Here is a 17,851-nt window from a genome sequence, read left to right on the forward strand (position 1 = left end):
AAGAGTCTTTTTTTTTAAAAACTGGACATCTGTATGATCTATTTTACAAAGATGATGTGGCCATGCTATGAATTGCTTGACTGTCCGAGTGAAATTTGCCATTTTCTATTCATGCTCGAAATGTAATCTGTGTTCCACCCAGCAACAATTGGCTAGCTGGTTGGGATACCGTCCCCTGCTGCTTGTCTAGGACAAATGTCATCTCCAACAAGCACGAATCGAATATAGTATTTTGCTTTTTGGCGGGCAGGGAAAATTTGATGTATTTTGCTTCGCTACAATAAAATGTCATTAGAGTCTTTTTGATGCATTAGAAACGCATGATCATTAGCTATGGACCGTTGATTACTTACCTTTGCATGTTTTGCCATTCCCTTCGTATCCGCTTTTGCAAGCACAAGTAAACGCACCAGGGGTGTTGGTACATGTAGCTTGGGAATGACACGAGTGTGCTCCAGTGGCACATTCATCAATGTCCCCGCAATACGTCCCGTTTCCAGAAAATCCGCCCTGGCAAATACAGGCGTATGTACCGTCATAATTGTTGCAATTGGCATTGGTGTGACACCCTCCCTTCACAACTCCACATTCGTTAATATCCACACAGTTAAGGCCATTGCCGCTGAAACCTGACTTACATTGGCAAGTTCTCGATCCTGGTGTATTCGTGCAAGTCGCGTTGACATGACAACCACCATTCGAGGTCAGACATTCGTTTATATCTGTACAAATGATGCCATTTCCGGTATAGCCGGCAAAACAAGTACATGTCCGCGAACCGTAAGTGTTTGCGCACGTTGCTAGCGTGGCATGGCACCCTCCCTTACTGCGTAGACATTCGTTCACATCCATGCAGAAATGACCATTGCCTAAAGGAAAACAAAGTCGTTGCAAATGGAGATGTATCAAATTTAAAATATCTGCTAGATACGGTAAGAATAGCATGTTGGGTTAGAAAGACTTACGGCAACCGAGGGTTCGAATTACAAGGCAAGGTAGAATGCGAATTTCAAACACAATTATTTACGCTCAAAGATGTATAAAAATGTATGTACAAAACGTTCTGTTCTTTCTAAATCGTGGGTAGGAAGAAATGTAGCACGGCCTACTGAGCGTAACAAATTGAAGAAGCCACCGTGTGTAAATGATAAAAAATGAATCAGTGAGTGAATGAATGTCATATATATTATTGGATGTGAATAGCGCTGCGAAAATCAACAAAAAAGAACCATCTAACTTAAAGCAGGCGCTTTTACGTCAAAACCTCTAGCAGGATTATCTGGTCAAAAATTATCTTGTGACTTTAGGCCAAATGTGTTCGAGAAAAAACCCAGTTAGCTTTGTTTGTGCCTGTCTAAACGTATGAAATGCTACAATATCAAAGTATGCTTTTGCACACAAAATAAAAAACCTGCGAGGTACCTCAGGATTTTTATCTTAGGCCGTTTCTTGTAAATCTGTATTTAAGGATAGAAATGTCAGGGGTTTCAATATTCACATTATGACAAACGGCATCTCGGCTAGCATTTGTAGAAGCCTTAAAATGAAAAAAGCATGAAAAAGCCTTAAAAATTTGTACCTTCAAATCCAGCATTGCAAGAGCATGTGTACGATCCTTCTGTATTGGTACAACCAGCATTTGAACTGCAAGAAGCTGCGCCCGATGTGCACTCGTTAATGTCAGTGCAATGGGTACCATTTCCAGTAAAGCCAGATTTGCAGGCGCAAGTACGGGATCCAACTGTGTTATGGCACATAGCGTTGGCCGAACAACCTCCGTTGCTTGTAAGGCACTCATCAACATCATAGCAGTTCAAGCCAGTTCCTGCATGCAAGAATAATGTGGTTTAAATGAGTTCCACATATACGATTTTGGCTTAGAAGCAAACCAAAAAAAGTGTATACGAGATTGGGTAAACTATTTTGTTTAATAGTAGGGGTCATTTTTGCTTGGGCAAATGGAAATCAGTTGATAGCTATTTCTTGGCTAAACTGAATGGTACCCCAGGGTCAAATAATATCATAGTCTAAAAGAATATAAATTCGTCAAAAAATATAATCAATTCTAATATTGAAGCATCCGGTCACTATCATTTAATTTCATTTAAACTGGTTACTGGTATAGATTTACATAATGATTAGGCTTTCTCTACACGAAACCGAACATTGAGATTGAAACTTCAAGCTTAATGTTTATTGCAGCTAGATGGAAACTGTTCTCATTCGGCAACAATGCAAAAAACCTACTTCAGGACAGGGCAGAAAACAACTCCAGGACATTCGAGGAAAGATAGAAACTGCCCTTGAACTTTCATTAGACCGCCAGGATTGAATTTGTTCACGATCTTCAAACAGTATTTTGTAAATAGCGTGGTGTATTGCATAATAAGAATGTGATTAACAGTGATTAACAAGTCTCAAATATGCCCAGGGAGAAACAAACTAAAAATTAAAAAACTCATAAAGCGAGTAGCTAAGGCTGTCTGAAGATTTCATGAGGCGTGAATCTCGGAGTTGCATCTTGAAATTGTATTATTCTTCACACCAAAGCATTTAAAGTGTGCTTATCGAGCACTTTGTGACAGTCCAGAAAACAGCAATTTTTAAGAAAAAATTTTTTAACAATAACAACAGGTTGAGGTAGAGAGTTTGCAAATAGCAAAAAGTTTCACCATTTATAAAGACTTTTACCTTGAAATCCAGCATTGCAAGAGCATGTGTACGATCCTTCTGTATTGGTACAACCAGCATTTGAACTGCAAGAAGCTGCGCCCGATGTGCACTCGTTAATGTCAGTGCAATGGGTACCATTTCCAGTAAAGCCAGATTTGCAGGCGCAAGTACGGGATCCAACTGTGTTATGGCACATAGCGTTGGCCGAACAACCTCCGTTGCTTGTAAGGCACTCATCCACATCATAGCAGTTCAAGCCAGTTCCTGCATGCAAAAATAGTAATTGGCTCAAAGGAGATCCACATACACGATCGACTTTATCTTTAAGAATTTTACATAGCCAATCATATCAGAACTGTTTACTTGGAGCAACTGAATCGAACTTAAGCTGAAAAGTAACTTTGGTATAAATAGCTGCAATATCCTTTACATAATGCTATTCGGCATTTTCAATCTCATAAATAAGCCTAACATTGACAGGATTTTCTTGAAGGAACAGTGATTTCTAAAAATCTCTCAAAACTTGCTTTGAATCTTTCAATCTCTCTAACCCTGTTGCAGCAAAAATGACTTCTTTTTCATTGTATTCGATTTCATTGTTCTGGAATGTCTTTAAGGCAATTTAGCAAACCCCCAAAAGATGAACTTGTTACGTATCGCTCAATGTTATTAAAAAATAATGTTGTAAAAATGCAACGTCGTCATAAAAATTCATGTTTACAAAATTTCTTATTAAAACCATATTAGAGCTAACAATGAAAAAGAACCATAGAAAAACTTTTATTGTGCGAAACTGACAAAAAGCTGCATTTGTTCTGTCTTAATATTTTGTTACCAAGGCCAGACTAAAGAGATAGGATATGGAAGATTAGCTGTTCACTCAGTTTCTGATAGATTCGACTGTTTCTTTGTAGATAGGGCTATTTAACAATGGATTAATTTCCAAGAATTTAAACGTAGATTTTTATCGTTATGAAGGAAACTAATAAATTTTGTGTGTTTGTGTGTGTCTGGCTTTTAGGTTAATAACCATTTTATCGAATTAGTGGAGTTATTATGTGACATTTACTACAGCCTTGAAAACTTTGAATTTATCTACTTACTCGGGGCAAAATCTGGGTGGGTGAAAGGGTGGCCAAATCCTGAAATCAGTATCTTGTTGCCAAATTCCGTTTGATTGTGTATCATAGTAAGCTGATTTATAAGGTTGTACTAGCTTCGGGGCAGGAGAGAGGGGCAAAGTGCAATGAAAAAGGGCAAAACAACCGAATACACGAAAAAAAAACAATAGAAATAGGCATAATTTTGAGGGGGCAAGGGGGCAGCTTTGCACGCGCCTACATGCTCCGGCGTCACTGGTAAAAGTTCGCTTTCTGATTTATGAACGCATCTCCTTCTTTTGACACGTGACCCTATAACTTATATGATGTATTCCGTATATGCTTTGACAAAATCCTATGTTGAAAATGGCGAATGTTTTGCAATGCTGAGCGATCGTGCTCAAACTTTCAAAATTCATTAGCAAAGTGTCTTTCGGAATGACAATCGTGAGCCAATGTGTTTGATTGTATGAATCAGTAAAACGATTCTCCCTGACGAAGTTAACCTTGCAGACGAGGTAGTAATGAAAGCGACTAGACAACTATGCAAAAGTATGGCAACTAGGGACAAATGTTCAGATAATTTTTCACAAAAATGCAGCTCATTCATTACCTGTATACCCAGATTTGCAAGTACAGTTTCTGCTGCCAATTACGTCATAACAGTCTGCATTGACATCGCATCCTCCGTTGTTAGTCAGACATTCATTTACGTTTCCACAATACGTTCCATTGCCAGCATATCCTTGCTTGCATGTACATGTTCTAGAGCCTACAGTGTTTATGCACATGGCATTTTGGTCGCAACCACCATTTGTAGTCAAGCATTCGTTGATGTCGAAGCAAGACTTTCCATCACCACCAAACCCATTCTGAATAAAGAGAAGATTTAAAGATTATGTATTGGAAGATAATATAGGTTATTTCTCAATTCTATAATATGCTATGCTATGCTATGCTATGCTATGCTATGCTATGCTATGCTATGCTATGCTATGCTATGCTATGCTATGCTATGCTATGCTATGCTTTGCTATGCTTTGCTTTGCTTTGCTATGCTATGCTATGCTATGCTATGCTATGCTATGCTATGCTATGCTATGCTATGCTATGCTATGCTATGCTATGCTATGCTATGCTATGCTATGCTATGCTATGCTATGCTATGCTATGCTATGCTATGCTATGCTATGCTATGCTATGCTATGCTATGCTATGCTATGCTATGCTATGCTATGCTATGCTATGCTATGCTATGCTATGCTATGCTATGCTTTGCTATGCTATGCTATGCTTTATGTTTTATGTTATATGCTTTGTTATATGTCATTTTATATGCTATCTTATATGTTATGATAAATGTTATGTTATTCTACGTTTTGTTTCTCAAAATTATTAGAAAACTTGTTACCTTCAAATGCTACTGAGAATGTTACTTTGGAAAAAATTAAAATAGAAATAAAGTAAACTTTTGGCCATTGAACTTGTACTACAACAAATGAATTTAATCAAGTAAAGCTTTATCTCGTGCATTGTCTTCTAAGTTAGCAAAGATCTTTCGAAATGTGGAACTGAATGCAAACGATATTTTCAAGAATCTCATTTCAGCCAATGATAAGTCGATTTCACGTACATTACAAGAGCAGGCGAAAGAGCCAATTGTATTGGAACAATTGGCATACTGGCTACATCCTCCATTATTTTGGCTGCACTCATTGACATCATTACAGTTGATCCCGTCACCAGTATACCCCATATTGCACTTGCAAACACGAGAACCAGCAGTGTTTGTACAAGTTGCTGCTGCATTGCAGCCACCATTATTTACCAAGCATTCGTCTACGTCGAAACACAATATCCCATTGCCTTGAAACCCACTGTTACATGTACATGTCCTTGAACCAATTGTATTCGAGCAGGTTGCGTTAACATGGCAGCCGCCATTGTTGCCAACTAAACATTCATTAATATCTATGCAGAATAGGCCATTTCCATTGTAACCCGAGTTGCATTGGCATTCTCGACTACCTAAAAATAATAGATATTACCGTTATTAATAGACGTTTATAACTACCGATCCAGTCTAGTAACAATATTATCCATCTGGCCACCTGGTCAACCTGGCCACCTGGTCCACCTGGCCACCTGGTCCACCTGGCCACCTGGTCCACCTGGTCCACCTGGTTCACCTGGTCCACCTGGTTCACCTGGTCCACCTGGCCAGAGAACGCTTCGACATTCGTTATACTGAAATTCAAGCCATCTTTTCTTTTCTTCATCAAATTTCCTTTGATCTCTTTTTATAACTTTTTTAAGAAATAGAGTTTACGTAAAAGAATATGATGTCGAGAAAATGAAGAATTGGAGTACAATGGTAAATAAAAAAACGTAACTTAAAGAAGTCAGTGTGCCTATTTTGCATATGACGTATTTTCCATACAGGGGCAACTTTTTGTGTTGGTCGGTTGCTGCAACAAAACTGGAATCAAGTTGGCGATCCCCAGTACGTAGATACCCAAATACTTGCTAGTCGAAGACAGTGGTGTGAAAATGCGGCCAATTTATCTGCAGGTACAGTGGTGCTCAACTCGCAAATAGAGTACCGAAATGTGACGTCATCAAACATCTATCTTTAAATTACTTAATTTTGACCACAAAATCTGAAAGAACGGCATAAAAAACTTCTCAATATGCAAAATCAGTTAGGTATATTCAAAATTGGGCGAGATATGGCCATTGAAAGATTTCAAGTTTGCTAACGGATTACTGTCGTTCTGGCCTGGCTCATATAGTTATGAACCAAGACCAGATTACAGAGGTTTGATGTGCTAAGTCTGTGCTCATCTGGCCATATCTCTGCCAATCTGTAACATATTCTACTGATTTTGCATGTTTAGAGGTATTTCATGATGCTCTTTCTGGTTATGGGCTCGAAAGTTAAAAATTCTAAAAAAAGAGAATTTTGTGAGGTCATCATTTCGGTGCTTTATGTCTATTACAAACCAGTTTACGATTCATCCTGAGCAAAGGCGACACAGGGGGGCTTGGTACTAGTTTAGTTGAGGCATCTTGATTCGCGGTTCAGTCCTATTGAGCATTCATATTGCATGCAGTTGTCTTGATCATGGTTGCTGTGACCTTTTTTGAAATGGTCAAAACAGTCTTTACTTATGCAGCACTCGGGCAAGAGAAAGTAAGATAGTTGTGTTCTCCGTAGCAACTGATTGAAAACATATGCTTATATTGGATGCTGCTTGCTGATGATGGATGCCAAACTTATAAACAAATTTCCAGAGTCATCTACAAAGTGGTTTATCCTAACCAGCTTAGCTGTTGTTTCTATGAAAGGAATATGGCGCTCTATACTCAATTTAATATTAATCCACAAAACTTTAGCACTGAAGCAGGTATCTCTCTTTCTGATCCTGCTCGACTTCTTATTTTCTGTCAATCATTATTTATGTCGTTTTTTCGTGTTTGGACTTTGTTTCAATCCAAGTAGGTAGTCCAAAATTAGGCCAAAGTAGTGTAGGCCAAAATTATACCAAAGAAGTAGGCCAAAACTAAATCTAGCACCAGCTTCGATAGCATGTAGTTTCACAAGAAAGATTCATTTGGCTTGACTAAATTTTGGTGGAATTGTCGAAAAACAATTTTTTTAAATCCCAATAAATGAAAAAAACAACTTTTCAACTAACTCTTAATATCATGAAATTACTAAAAGTTGTAATTGAGGTTTTCCTTAGATAACATTTTATGGACGAAATGAATATTAGAAAGTGAAATTAGCAGGTGAAGGGCAGTGTCGCTGAATGCTAAAGCCCTTTCACAGCTTGCAGATGCAAGATTTTGTCCAGATTTTTGTTGTAATTGTTGAAGTAATCAAGGACAATATTGTGAAAAGGGTCAGTTTAAAAAGTATTCGTATCACTTCTATCGCGTTGAAAGTGGAAGTGGAAAAGGGGGCACTGATGAAGAAGAAAGTGGAATCAATACTACAGTATAATCCGGTTATAACGTACTTTAAGGGGCCAGCGTGTTAAGTACGTTGTATCCGAAGTACGTTGTAACGAGGGTAAGTAAAAATTGATTAAAACCAAGCACACCTTTTGCAGGGACCAAGCACACCTTTTGCAGGGACCAAGCACACCAGTACGTTATATCCGAAAGTACGTAATAACCGAGTACGTTATAACGGGATTCTACTGTACCAAAAATTTAAAGTCAAGGAAGCAACGTCATATACGTTAATGGATGGCATCATTCGCTTTGAGGCAAGAGAAAGAGAGTACCAGAATGCTTCTAAGGGGCTGTCGGCAGTCCATCAGGAGTGTTTTAAACGTAGCTAGAAAGCTTTGCGTGTTAGCAGTCTTAGAGACGTGAATAATTTATTCTATGAAATTCGTTCCAATGTTTTTGTTAGTAATACCTCAAATCTGTTATCGTTATCTAAAAAAATATGTAAGTCCACTACGACGGGTTAATGACCTTTATCTTCAGTGTATCTTGCAAAGTCATATTTGTATTAAACAGGCATCTAAAAGTAACAGATCACAGTGCTGATTCGTATACATATAAAATGGATGAACATGCATTTATAAAAAGTTGAAGTGACCCCAAACCGGGCTTCATAAATTAAACCTTGTCGTATAAGCTTTAAGATATTTTGAAGAATGTTTTTTGTAAAAAGGGTATTTACAACGTTCTCCACATCTGAAAGGCGTGGCAAAAGAAAATTCCCAAGGACTTCTAAGGCATGATTTAGTCGATCATTCCGGACCGGACCCGAAATGGCTCTCGGACCCTGCAACAGGCGACCGGCCAAAATGTTTTGTGTGAGGTTTAAATGTTTGCGATGGAGAGAGTGAAGATTCAGTATTTAAACTGGTTGAGTACATATCGTCAATCTGAATACGGCACTGCGCTAATAAGGTTTGCAATTTCACATAGAAAGGCCCAGGACATGAGCGAAGTTCAGAACACCTGTGAAACAAAACTTTGATATATAGACAATAACTACTTACCGAGTGTGTTTGTGCAAGTTGCGTTACCGTCACAGCCTCCATTTGAAATCAAACATTCATTGACGTCATAGCAAATATTTCCGTTCCCTGTGAAGCCGCTTGTACATGTGCAGCTAACAGTATTGGTCGCATTGGTGCAGTTTGCGTACTGGTGGCAGCCTCCGTTGTTAACAAAGCATCGATGTTGGCAGTAGGTCCCATTGCCAACGTAGGCAGACGGGTTGCATTCACAGTATGAGTAGGTCGAATTAACAGTGAAGCAAGTAGCCTGGGCATGACACGAGCTGCAATCTAGGATAGAATAGAGAAGAAATTAGCAAAAAATAGAAGGAACTGGTTATATATTCATATATTTCTAAGCATACTATACATAATTTAAAACAACATTTGCTTAGACAGCCAAGTAGTTAGAGCCAGGTAATGAAGCCTGTACACCATTGCACGTTCACATGATCTCCCTGACAAATGGGAGTGGTATTGTTCCTTTCCAAAGACTGCGGAGCATATTACAGATTAAGGAGGCTAAAACGTTTTTTTGGGGGGGGGGTGTTAAACATGCTAAAAACCAAGAGCAGAGCGATAATTTGTTTGGTTTAAAGTATTGGAAATTTTGGAAATTTTAAAGAGGGATAAAGCTCCCGTAGCCCGACGCTTCCGCGTTCACTGTCCCTCTTCTTTGACCTTTCTTTCCAAAGAATGATACAAACGTTGGTGCTTTTGTACGATGAAGTAAATCGAAGTAAGAATAACTGCAACTTGCTCTTTGATCTATGGATCTCTTATTGTCTTCTCGGTTTACTGTTTGCGGTAAATGTCTTTTTTTCTATCATTGAGCTATCAAAAATATCATTGAGCTAAAACAGTAAAATTGAAAAACAGTTTGAAATTACTATTCATATGAAAATTTTTTAAATGCTTGGCTTTTTAAGCCTACAAGGTTTGGATTGAAACCAAAAAATATTGCGTCTTTCATATAGCAGAACCATTTGTGACTAGAGTTAATGTCCGCTTTGACCACTGAAAGGTGGCTCTGGGAAAAAGGAAGTCAATGGCTGTAAATAATTTTCCCTTGTGGGGAAGCATGAGTTGTTTTATGGCTGCTTTCAAGACTTGGTCTCAGGAATGAAATACTAAGTATTATCAGTGGCGGCGCCAGCTGCTGCAGAGTGGGAGGGTAATGGGTGTTACCCGTGAGACCACGCACCACGCCAATTGGCCTCGTTTCAGTGATTTGTATAAGGTCAAATTTCCTTAGGAAATATGATCTACCCCTACCTAGTGCTTTTTATTCCGTTTTTAGACGAAATATGTAAACCATTTCTTGACAAAAGTGGGGATGTAATTACCCCCCCCCCCCCATACCACCCCTTGGCGCCGCTACTGAGTAGTATTGTTGTTTTGAGATGTCAGCTGCTTTTAATGGGCGTAGGGAAATCAGCTAAGGGGTCAAGCTTTGGTTATGAATTTCTTAAAAGAAATTTTATAGAAATTATAAAGAAATTTACTTATGGCCAAACTTGTCTTTGTCTACACAAAATTCCATAACAAACTTCGTGTTTCTTTGAAACAAAAAGTAGGAACATATCACTATAGAGACATAAAGATGTCAGATAGCAAGATAAAGATGTCAGATAGCAAGCAAGAATGAATAATTGAAAGCACTCGATGATAAACTATAATTTTTTGTGATAAATGTGAACCTATTAAATCGAGATATCAAGCGTAAAAACAGACAGACTCATAAATGTGCTGTACTCCCCTTCAGTGGCGGCGCCAGCTACTGCAGAGCTCAGATTTTTATAGTACTACCCTCTAAATTCTGTTTTTAACGGATTATTATGTACATAAAATTTTATGTATTTAATCTCCTATGTCTTGATTTGATGTAGTAGTTTTAACAGTTGGCTTGGATTAGCTAATTTCACTGTAAATAGCTATGTAGCGCCAAATAAATTGATTATTATTATTACTGTCATTATTATTATAGAGGTAGGGGGTATTGGGTGTGACCCACGAGACCAAGTCCCTTTTGCCTCATACATGCGATTGTTTCTGTGTATATTTTCCATTGTCAAATTTTAAACAGTATGACCAGGGACGCTGGGGAGGGGGCGCGGGGGTCAACCGCCCCTGTTGCCTTGTGATAGGAGGGGCAAGGGGGGCTAAAGTGCCCTTTTCATAGAAGTGCTCTTGACGCCGGCCTCTTGTAGGGAATCAAAGAGATTCATATGAAATCCGGACTGTAGTGCCTTATTTATGACGACATTTCTCAAAACTTAGAAAGTCTTCTTATGCCGAAACTTAGCTGATTTTTAAAGTACCGACAGAAGATCGAAACAAAATGACAGTTACGAAAGAACTTTTGGTAGCTGGGGAATCATTTTTCAAATGCCTTTTTATTCAAGCCTGCCCCCTTGCCCCTTGGTTGTTCCGGCGTCCCTAAGTATGACCTACCCCTACCTAATGGATCTTCATCAATTCTTAGAAAAATTATGTAGAACACGTCTTGACGAACATGGGGATGGGTAGGGGAGGGGTATTTACACCCGTTTTCACTGCCAGTTTTGGTCAAAATAAATCAAAACGGATGCCTTTAAAGATTTAATTTTTCTTATTTCTTGGCAGTTTACCATCCAGGCCTTATATTTTGCCTATCTGATTCATATCATGATTCTTTTTTGATAAAAAAAACGCATGTATCCTGAGACTGATGTTAACACCCAAATACAATACTTTGCCGAGGACAAATAATAAAATTTACCAACAAAAACAAATACAGTGTTTGCTACCAAAGCTGACACTTTAACAAAAGCTGGGGTCTCTCATCGCTCCCCAACCACGCAATTTCCGCCTTTGCATTTGCCTAGGAAAGCACGTCTAAAAATATCCTCTCTAGACACGTCACCTCACGCCGCAATGTAGAGTACCGCAAGTAATTAGTGAAGGAATGGAAAATATAGAAGAAATAAGCAGGGACGTAACTATTGGGGGGTTTGGGGGGGTGTTTCACCTCCCCAATCCTGAAAAACAGCATTTTGCAGGGCAAAGCAGAAGGAATTAGTAGTTCTCGCAGGGCAAAAGAGATTAGAAATCAAGTTTCATAAAATATCTTAATTCATTTTACTTTCTTATCAAATCCAAAACATATGTTAGTTTTTCCGATTTGTTGTGGTATTGTAAAGTGAGTTTCTTATTTCCGTGCCCCTCGCGAAGAAAAAGTGACACTGCTTGGATAAACGGTATCGCATCATGGCATAAAATGAAAAGTGGCAAGCTTGCTCAGCATTTTTCTTCTGAAGCACACCAAGCAGCATTGGCTGATTTTGCTAGGTTTTCAGTCGAACAAGGACATATTGACATTCAAATGAATAGGCATCTGAAGGACTTCATCATTCAGGAGAAGGCTGACGAAGAAAAATGCAAATCGATAATGAACATTTTGTTTGATATTGCTAGAACATTGGCAAGGCAAGGAATTGCTTTCAGAGGCTCCGCAGGAGACCAGAACGGCAATTTTGTCCAGTTTGTGAATCTTCTGTCCAGGCACTGTCTACAGATGAAAGAATGGCTTGATAGCAAACGATTGAAGCCTTTCAGTACGAAATACATGATTCTAGTTCACAAAATGAACTTTTAGAGATCTGGGGGGAGAATGTTAGAGAAAGAATAAAATATGACATTGAGTGTGCTAAAATGTTGTCGGTTTCGGCCGATACAACACCCGATGTTAGCAATAAGGATCAAATGGTTGTGGCTGCAAGATATATTGGTGAAAATGGAATTGCGCGCGAGAGAGTCGTGGAAATGAAAGAGTGCAATGACAAACATGGAGATAAGACAGCAGAATGTATTCTCAAGTGTCTGGAAGCAAATGAAATTAATGTGAATCATCTCTGCTTCCAAACATACGATTTCGTAAATAATATGTCTGGGAGAATTGCAGGGGCACAGAGGGTTCTACAAGATATTCTTGAAAGACCAGTCCCGTACATTCCATGTCAAGGGCATCGATCTAATACTTTCAAAGAGCATTGTGCAAAACAAAGTGCCATAATTACGTCGATATACAATAATCTTCAAGATATATATGTTTTCTTCAGTGCCAGCTCCAAACGAAACAAAATTTACAATAAAGAAGTTCAAGAAGTTGATGAGTACTCCTTGAAACTCCGCAACATGTCTAAAACGATATGGGTCTACTCTTCAGAGTCGATAGAAGCAGTGTGGCGAAGTTTACAAAGCATACTCAAAGCAATTGAAAAAGTTGTCAGTGACGACAGCACAGAAATGAAGGGTAAAAGTGACTTGACTTTCTTTTTGCATTGATTTTCATGAGATTAATTATGAAGAAAACAAAGATTTTGACGATGCAACTCCAAGCAGAAGAGCTTAACATCCTAGATGCGATGAACTTAATTGAAGCAACAGTAGAAAATCTTAAGAAGATTCGCATTGATAACAAGGCTATGGATGAAGAGTTGGATGCTCTAAACGAGTGCGCTAAACAGCATGGAATAGATTCAGCGGCTGAGTTTAGTGGAAATATCGACTCAGGTTGCAGCCAAGAAAGATTGACAACGGTCCAGAAAGATCAGCGGAATTTAAATTTAATTCCTTCTACAGAACAGAAATGTGTGTTGTTCTCGATTCTCTGATAGCAGAGTATGGTGAAAATATAAATGCATGCTTAAAAAAAATTGAGCCATTGGCAATGGCGTTGCAGCCACCACTCAAAACGATAAACCCAGAAACAGTCCACGATCTTTGAAAGCTTTTCCCACCAGGCTTTCATATTGAAGCAGGGGTTATATTATGTGAGCTAGATGTTTTTAAGTCAATGATTGAACAGCAACAGATCCAGCCAACTTCCGTCAAAGAGGCTGCCAAATTTTCATATGAAAACAGACGACTTTTCCCAACGGTTTACAAATGCTACAGCCTTCTTCTTACAGCACCTGTGTCTGTGGCTAAAGACGAGCGAACCTTTAGCAAACTTAAGATTGTTAAAAATTTGCTGCGATCAAGGATGAAAGATGAACGATGGAATGATCTCATTCTACTTGCTTGTGAGAAAGACCTAACAGACACTATCCCTCTTGATAAAGTATTAAAAGTATGGCATGAAAAAAAATGAGAAGAATTTCAATTAAGTAAATTAGTGTGAAAGTAGACTAATTATTGACTTTTTTATTGCGATTGTTGGTTTGTGTTGCTTTTTGAAAATAATATATGTACTTATGTAATATATGCATAAGTACAGTACATCTATACTTGTTTTACAGGAAAAAGTTTGCAGGGCAATAGTGTTTACACCCCCCCAAAAAATTAGTGAAGTGACGTCCCTGGAAATAAGTAACAAAAAACATGTTCACAGCCAGGGACGCCTGCGCCAGGGGGCAGCGAGGGAAGTTGCCCTCATGAAATTTAGCACTTTTCTTCGTTTTGCTTTTGTTTCTTCCTTTTTCTTGGCGCTTTGACCCCGTTGCCCTGTTCGAGTGCAGGCTTCCCTGTTCACAGTAACTTTACTCACTTTGGGCTGCACAAAAGGTAGTGACACCAAGCAGAAGCAGGCCTAGGTATACCAGGTTCGATGCCATCTTCTTTTCTAAACAAACACAGATAAATTCCATTAATAAGCAATAGCTAACAGAACTGCCTGTTATTTTGAGACTCGACGATACCATAACGATCCTAGATTAAGCTTTTATTTACCGGATCAATAAACTGTTACATAAGGTTATGAATAGTATATATCCGTATATATCAAAGTAAGAAGGTTCGCACTGTGTCCTTTTTTCCAACTGTTTAACCGCAAAGATAGGGAGAACCAACCATTATCAAAAATACTAATGTAGCAAAAAGAACCAATTAGTGGGTTTCACTAAGACCGTTTCAATGATCAACGTACCTTACCCAGCTTTTATTCGTTTCCAGTTTCTGCTATCACCAACGGTTCTCTCTGCCACAGCTCTTATTTCCGTCAAAATGAAGTTTTTGCTTCATGTACTATGAACAATTACGCACTGTTTCGCAAAATCTCAATTGCATCGCTACAATAAGCGGATCGTTAATGATGTAGAAATACTGGGATGAGAAACAATACGAAAATACCTTTGCTTTCAAAAGGGACAAAGAATTTTTCGTATTGTTTGACGCGGCGATGAGATACGAAGCGCGATACGCGGTGATGCAGATCGTAAAATCGTTTCGACTTCCTCAATTTTAGAAAAAGCAATTATTAGAATAAACAAATATTCTTCAGTTACATTACAACATAAGAAGCTTCTTTTTTGGTTTCATTTCAAACGGGCATATTTTATCAATTCACTAAACTGTGTACACAACTTTTTAGAAAACAATAGGTATTAATGCAACAAAATAGAGAGATTCTTTCTAATTGTGTACAATTCAAGAGCGATTCAATGCTGAATAATCAGAAACGGGGTGAAGGGAAATACCATAGTGTGAAATAAACCATAAACTTTGTGAAGCAATTTACAGCGAATCTTTAAGAATAAATTATAATATGAACGAGAACGCAAAAATTCTGTCAAAGCACGATGTAAAATAACACTTTCCGTTCCTTAAATCAAACAAAGCCCTGGAGTAGGGACGGATTTAATCAACAATGATTGGGGGGGGGGGGGTGTTAGACAATAATTTTGGTGCCACACCCTTCAGGTCATTGTAAATGATGGAAATGCCAATTTTTTAAAATTCGGTTTTTAACTTTAAGAAAAAGACGATAAGAAGCAGTGGCGTGGGGTTGGAAGATTGGAGGGGCAAAGAGGAGAAAGTTGTTGCTGACCAGACCCCTAAGAATTTGGGAAAACATCCCATTTTGTAAATGCGTTTGGAAAAGCTATGGCTTTTTTACGTGGCAATTTCGCTATTCTATTGTTCTCTTGTATTGATATCAGTTTGGCCAAATTTGGCCGAATTTTGAAGTTGATTTGGACGAATAGTCTGGGAATGATCTACCAACCCTGATAAAAAGATAAATAAAGTAAAATCCTGGCGTTTCTTTGTTGCTACTGACTACCAAAAAATGATTTTACCGAATGGAACCAAATTTACCGAAGGACACAGAAATATTGGGAGGCTGTCGCACCCCCTACAACCCCCGCTAAATCCATCCCTGCCCTGGAGGTTTCAAGAGATACGTACAAGAACGTTCAGGTGTAAAAGTGTAAAATGTTTTACACAAGAATTAATTTCTTACTCGGAGAAATAACATCATAAATAAAAAGCTTCCTCAGAAGGCGTCGCAACATCCTTCATCAAATCAGGTCTTGAGGCTACAGTCCCTCATCACAGGAAGCAACGTTGGGCCGTTGGTGCATCAGCACAAGTTGCTTCACCTAGCCCATACAAAATCCTAGCCTTTGATATAGCTTAATAGACTCAAGTACAAGCAGCTTAAAGTTCTGGGGAGGGAATCGACAAGAAAAGTTCACTTTTCTCCATCATAGAGCCGATGCACCTTCGATACCTACGAAATGAGAGGAGAAAAGAAAACATGACTGAGGTCAGGGCCTATTCTTTCCTAAACGAAAAATAACAAGAATTTTGAAATGAATCCCGTGATGAAAACAGGCCCAATAGAATAAATAAGAATTTGAAGAAACACACTACGTTTGATATCAAAAGGGAAGGGAGGGACGGGAGAAGAGAACAGCGTGGAAACAGCATACGAAGTAAGCACGATAATCCCGACCCAAGCAATTAAATACACCCATCTGAGTCAAGGGACCCACATATTCGTGCAGAAGCCCAAACTACAGAACTCCTTCTTCTCTATTATTTCCAATGGCATCAAAGAAGCGCAACAGGACTTAAATGCCAATTTGAAGCATGACAATTGACACCCAAATGAGAATAATACAAATAAGCTAAAATAAGAACCCCTAGCGAACATCCCACTGCCATCTTTAGAGACAGGCCTTACCATCAGTGCTTTTTTACATGAAGTACACGGAAACGAAGGGGGAACTTAGAGAACAAAACAAAATGGCGAAAAAATCGCAATGTGAAGGCTGCACTGCAGCGCCCAGTGTTTCCCTTCAGTTCCATGGTTTGTATGATCTGATTCAATTTGATTGACTTTGGCCTCAAAGGTTCTTTCAGCGATTTCTGCTAACAATCTTAGCTTTTTAGGAAGGTTAAGAACAAATTCGTAGGCCTGGACCATTAGTTTAGCAGCTTTTTAAGTCACCAGCTTAAACAATCTGCTTTTACTGTCACTCGTTTCCTAACCATAAACAATGCTTGCAAAATTATTCCGTGAAACCAAAATCCTGTTCTTCGTGTCTCGACCAAAGCTCAGAGCTCCCCTGTGTCACAGAATAGAAATTCATCTTTCTATTCTGTGTCTATGTGTCAAAAATGTCCTTTGGATTCATTTTCATTTATACATAAATGACCTTTCAGCAATAAATGACTAATTGACCTAATAACAATATTTGTTTATATATAATGAAACAGATCGTTGCACTACCAAGAGGTCATGTTTGGGTCCTGTGAAACATTCAAAAGATAAAACCTGTTCTAAAACTAGCGATGGATTCTTTTTCTCTAATGTTGTTAGGGATTTCATTCCAGTTTTTGACATCAAAGAATTAGAATTAGGAATTTCATTCCAGTATTCAAACTAAGTTAACTAATTCTTAGAGAGAGAGAGAGAGAGAGAGAGAGAGAGAGAGAGAGAGAGAGAGAGAGAGAGAGAGAGAGAGAGAGAGAGAGAGAGAGAGAGAGAGAGAGAGAGAGAGAGAGAGAGAGAGAGAGAGAGAGAGAGAGAGAGAGAGAGAGAGAGAGAGAGAGAGAGAGAGAGAGAGAGAGAGAGAGAGAGAGAAAGAAAGAGAGGGGGGACTTTAAGGGGAAAGGGGGGAAAAGAAAATTATTGAGAAAGGAGAGAGGCTTTGGAAAAACCATATCAATGTCTCGTTCCGGTGAGAAAGTGGTAACAGTGGCTTTTCCATTGTCCTTGCACACACCAGTTACTTCCTTGCAAATGATGGGAAGGGGTGGGTTAGTTAATACTTTCCACTAGGTCTC

The 17,851-nt window shown here is 38.7% G+C and overlaps 1 protein-coding gene and 1 pseudogene across 4 annotated transcripts in view; one reads left to right on the forward strand and one right to left on the reverse strand.

The window, feature by feature from the left end:
- The window catches only part of LOC135680753 (uncharacterized), a 42,918-nt gene extending 28,019 nt beyond the window's left edge, over window positions 1-14,899 (reverse strand). Inside the window, exons 1-8 of one of the 4 annotated variants that reach the window (XM_089113709.1) lie at window positions 14,706-14,877; window positions 14,328-14,402; window positions 8,798-9,088; window positions 5,407-5,801; window positions 4,387-4,645; window positions 2,692-2,937; window positions 1,580-1,825; window positions 354-869 (exon numbers count right to left, since the gene is read on the reverse strand). In XM_089113709.1, the coding sequence (XP_088969835.1) occupies window positions 354-869; window positions 1,580-1,825; window positions 2,692-2,937; window positions 4,387-4,645; window positions 5,407-5,801; window positions 8,798-9,088; window positions 14,328-14,394 (2,020 nt within the window). In that variant the 5' untranslated portion in view covers window positions 14,395-14,402; window positions 14,706-14,877. Of the gene's footprint in view, window positions 1-353; window positions 870-1,579; window positions 1,826-2,691; window positions 2,938-4,386; window positions 4,646-5,406; window positions 5,802-8,797; window positions 9,089-14,327; window positions 14,403-14,705 lie in introns of all 4 variants that reach the window. The other 3 variants (XM_089113708.1, XM_089113707.1, XM_065194910.2) reach the window with 3 other exon arrangements.
- LOC148958059 (uncharacterized) lies at window positions 10,796-14,623 on the forward strand (annotated as a pseudogene).
- Window positions 14,900-17,851: the final 2,952 nt, after the last annotated feature.

Source organism: Rhopilema esculentum, chromosome 18, assembly GCF_057945365.1.
Source record: "Rhopilema esculentum isolate cy_ngs chromosome 18, ASM5794536v1, whole genome shotgun sequence".
Taxonomy (NCBI): domain Eukaryota; kingdom Metazoa; phylum Cnidaria; class Scyphozoa; order Rhizostomeae; family Rhizostomatidae; genus Rhopilema; species Rhopilema esculentum.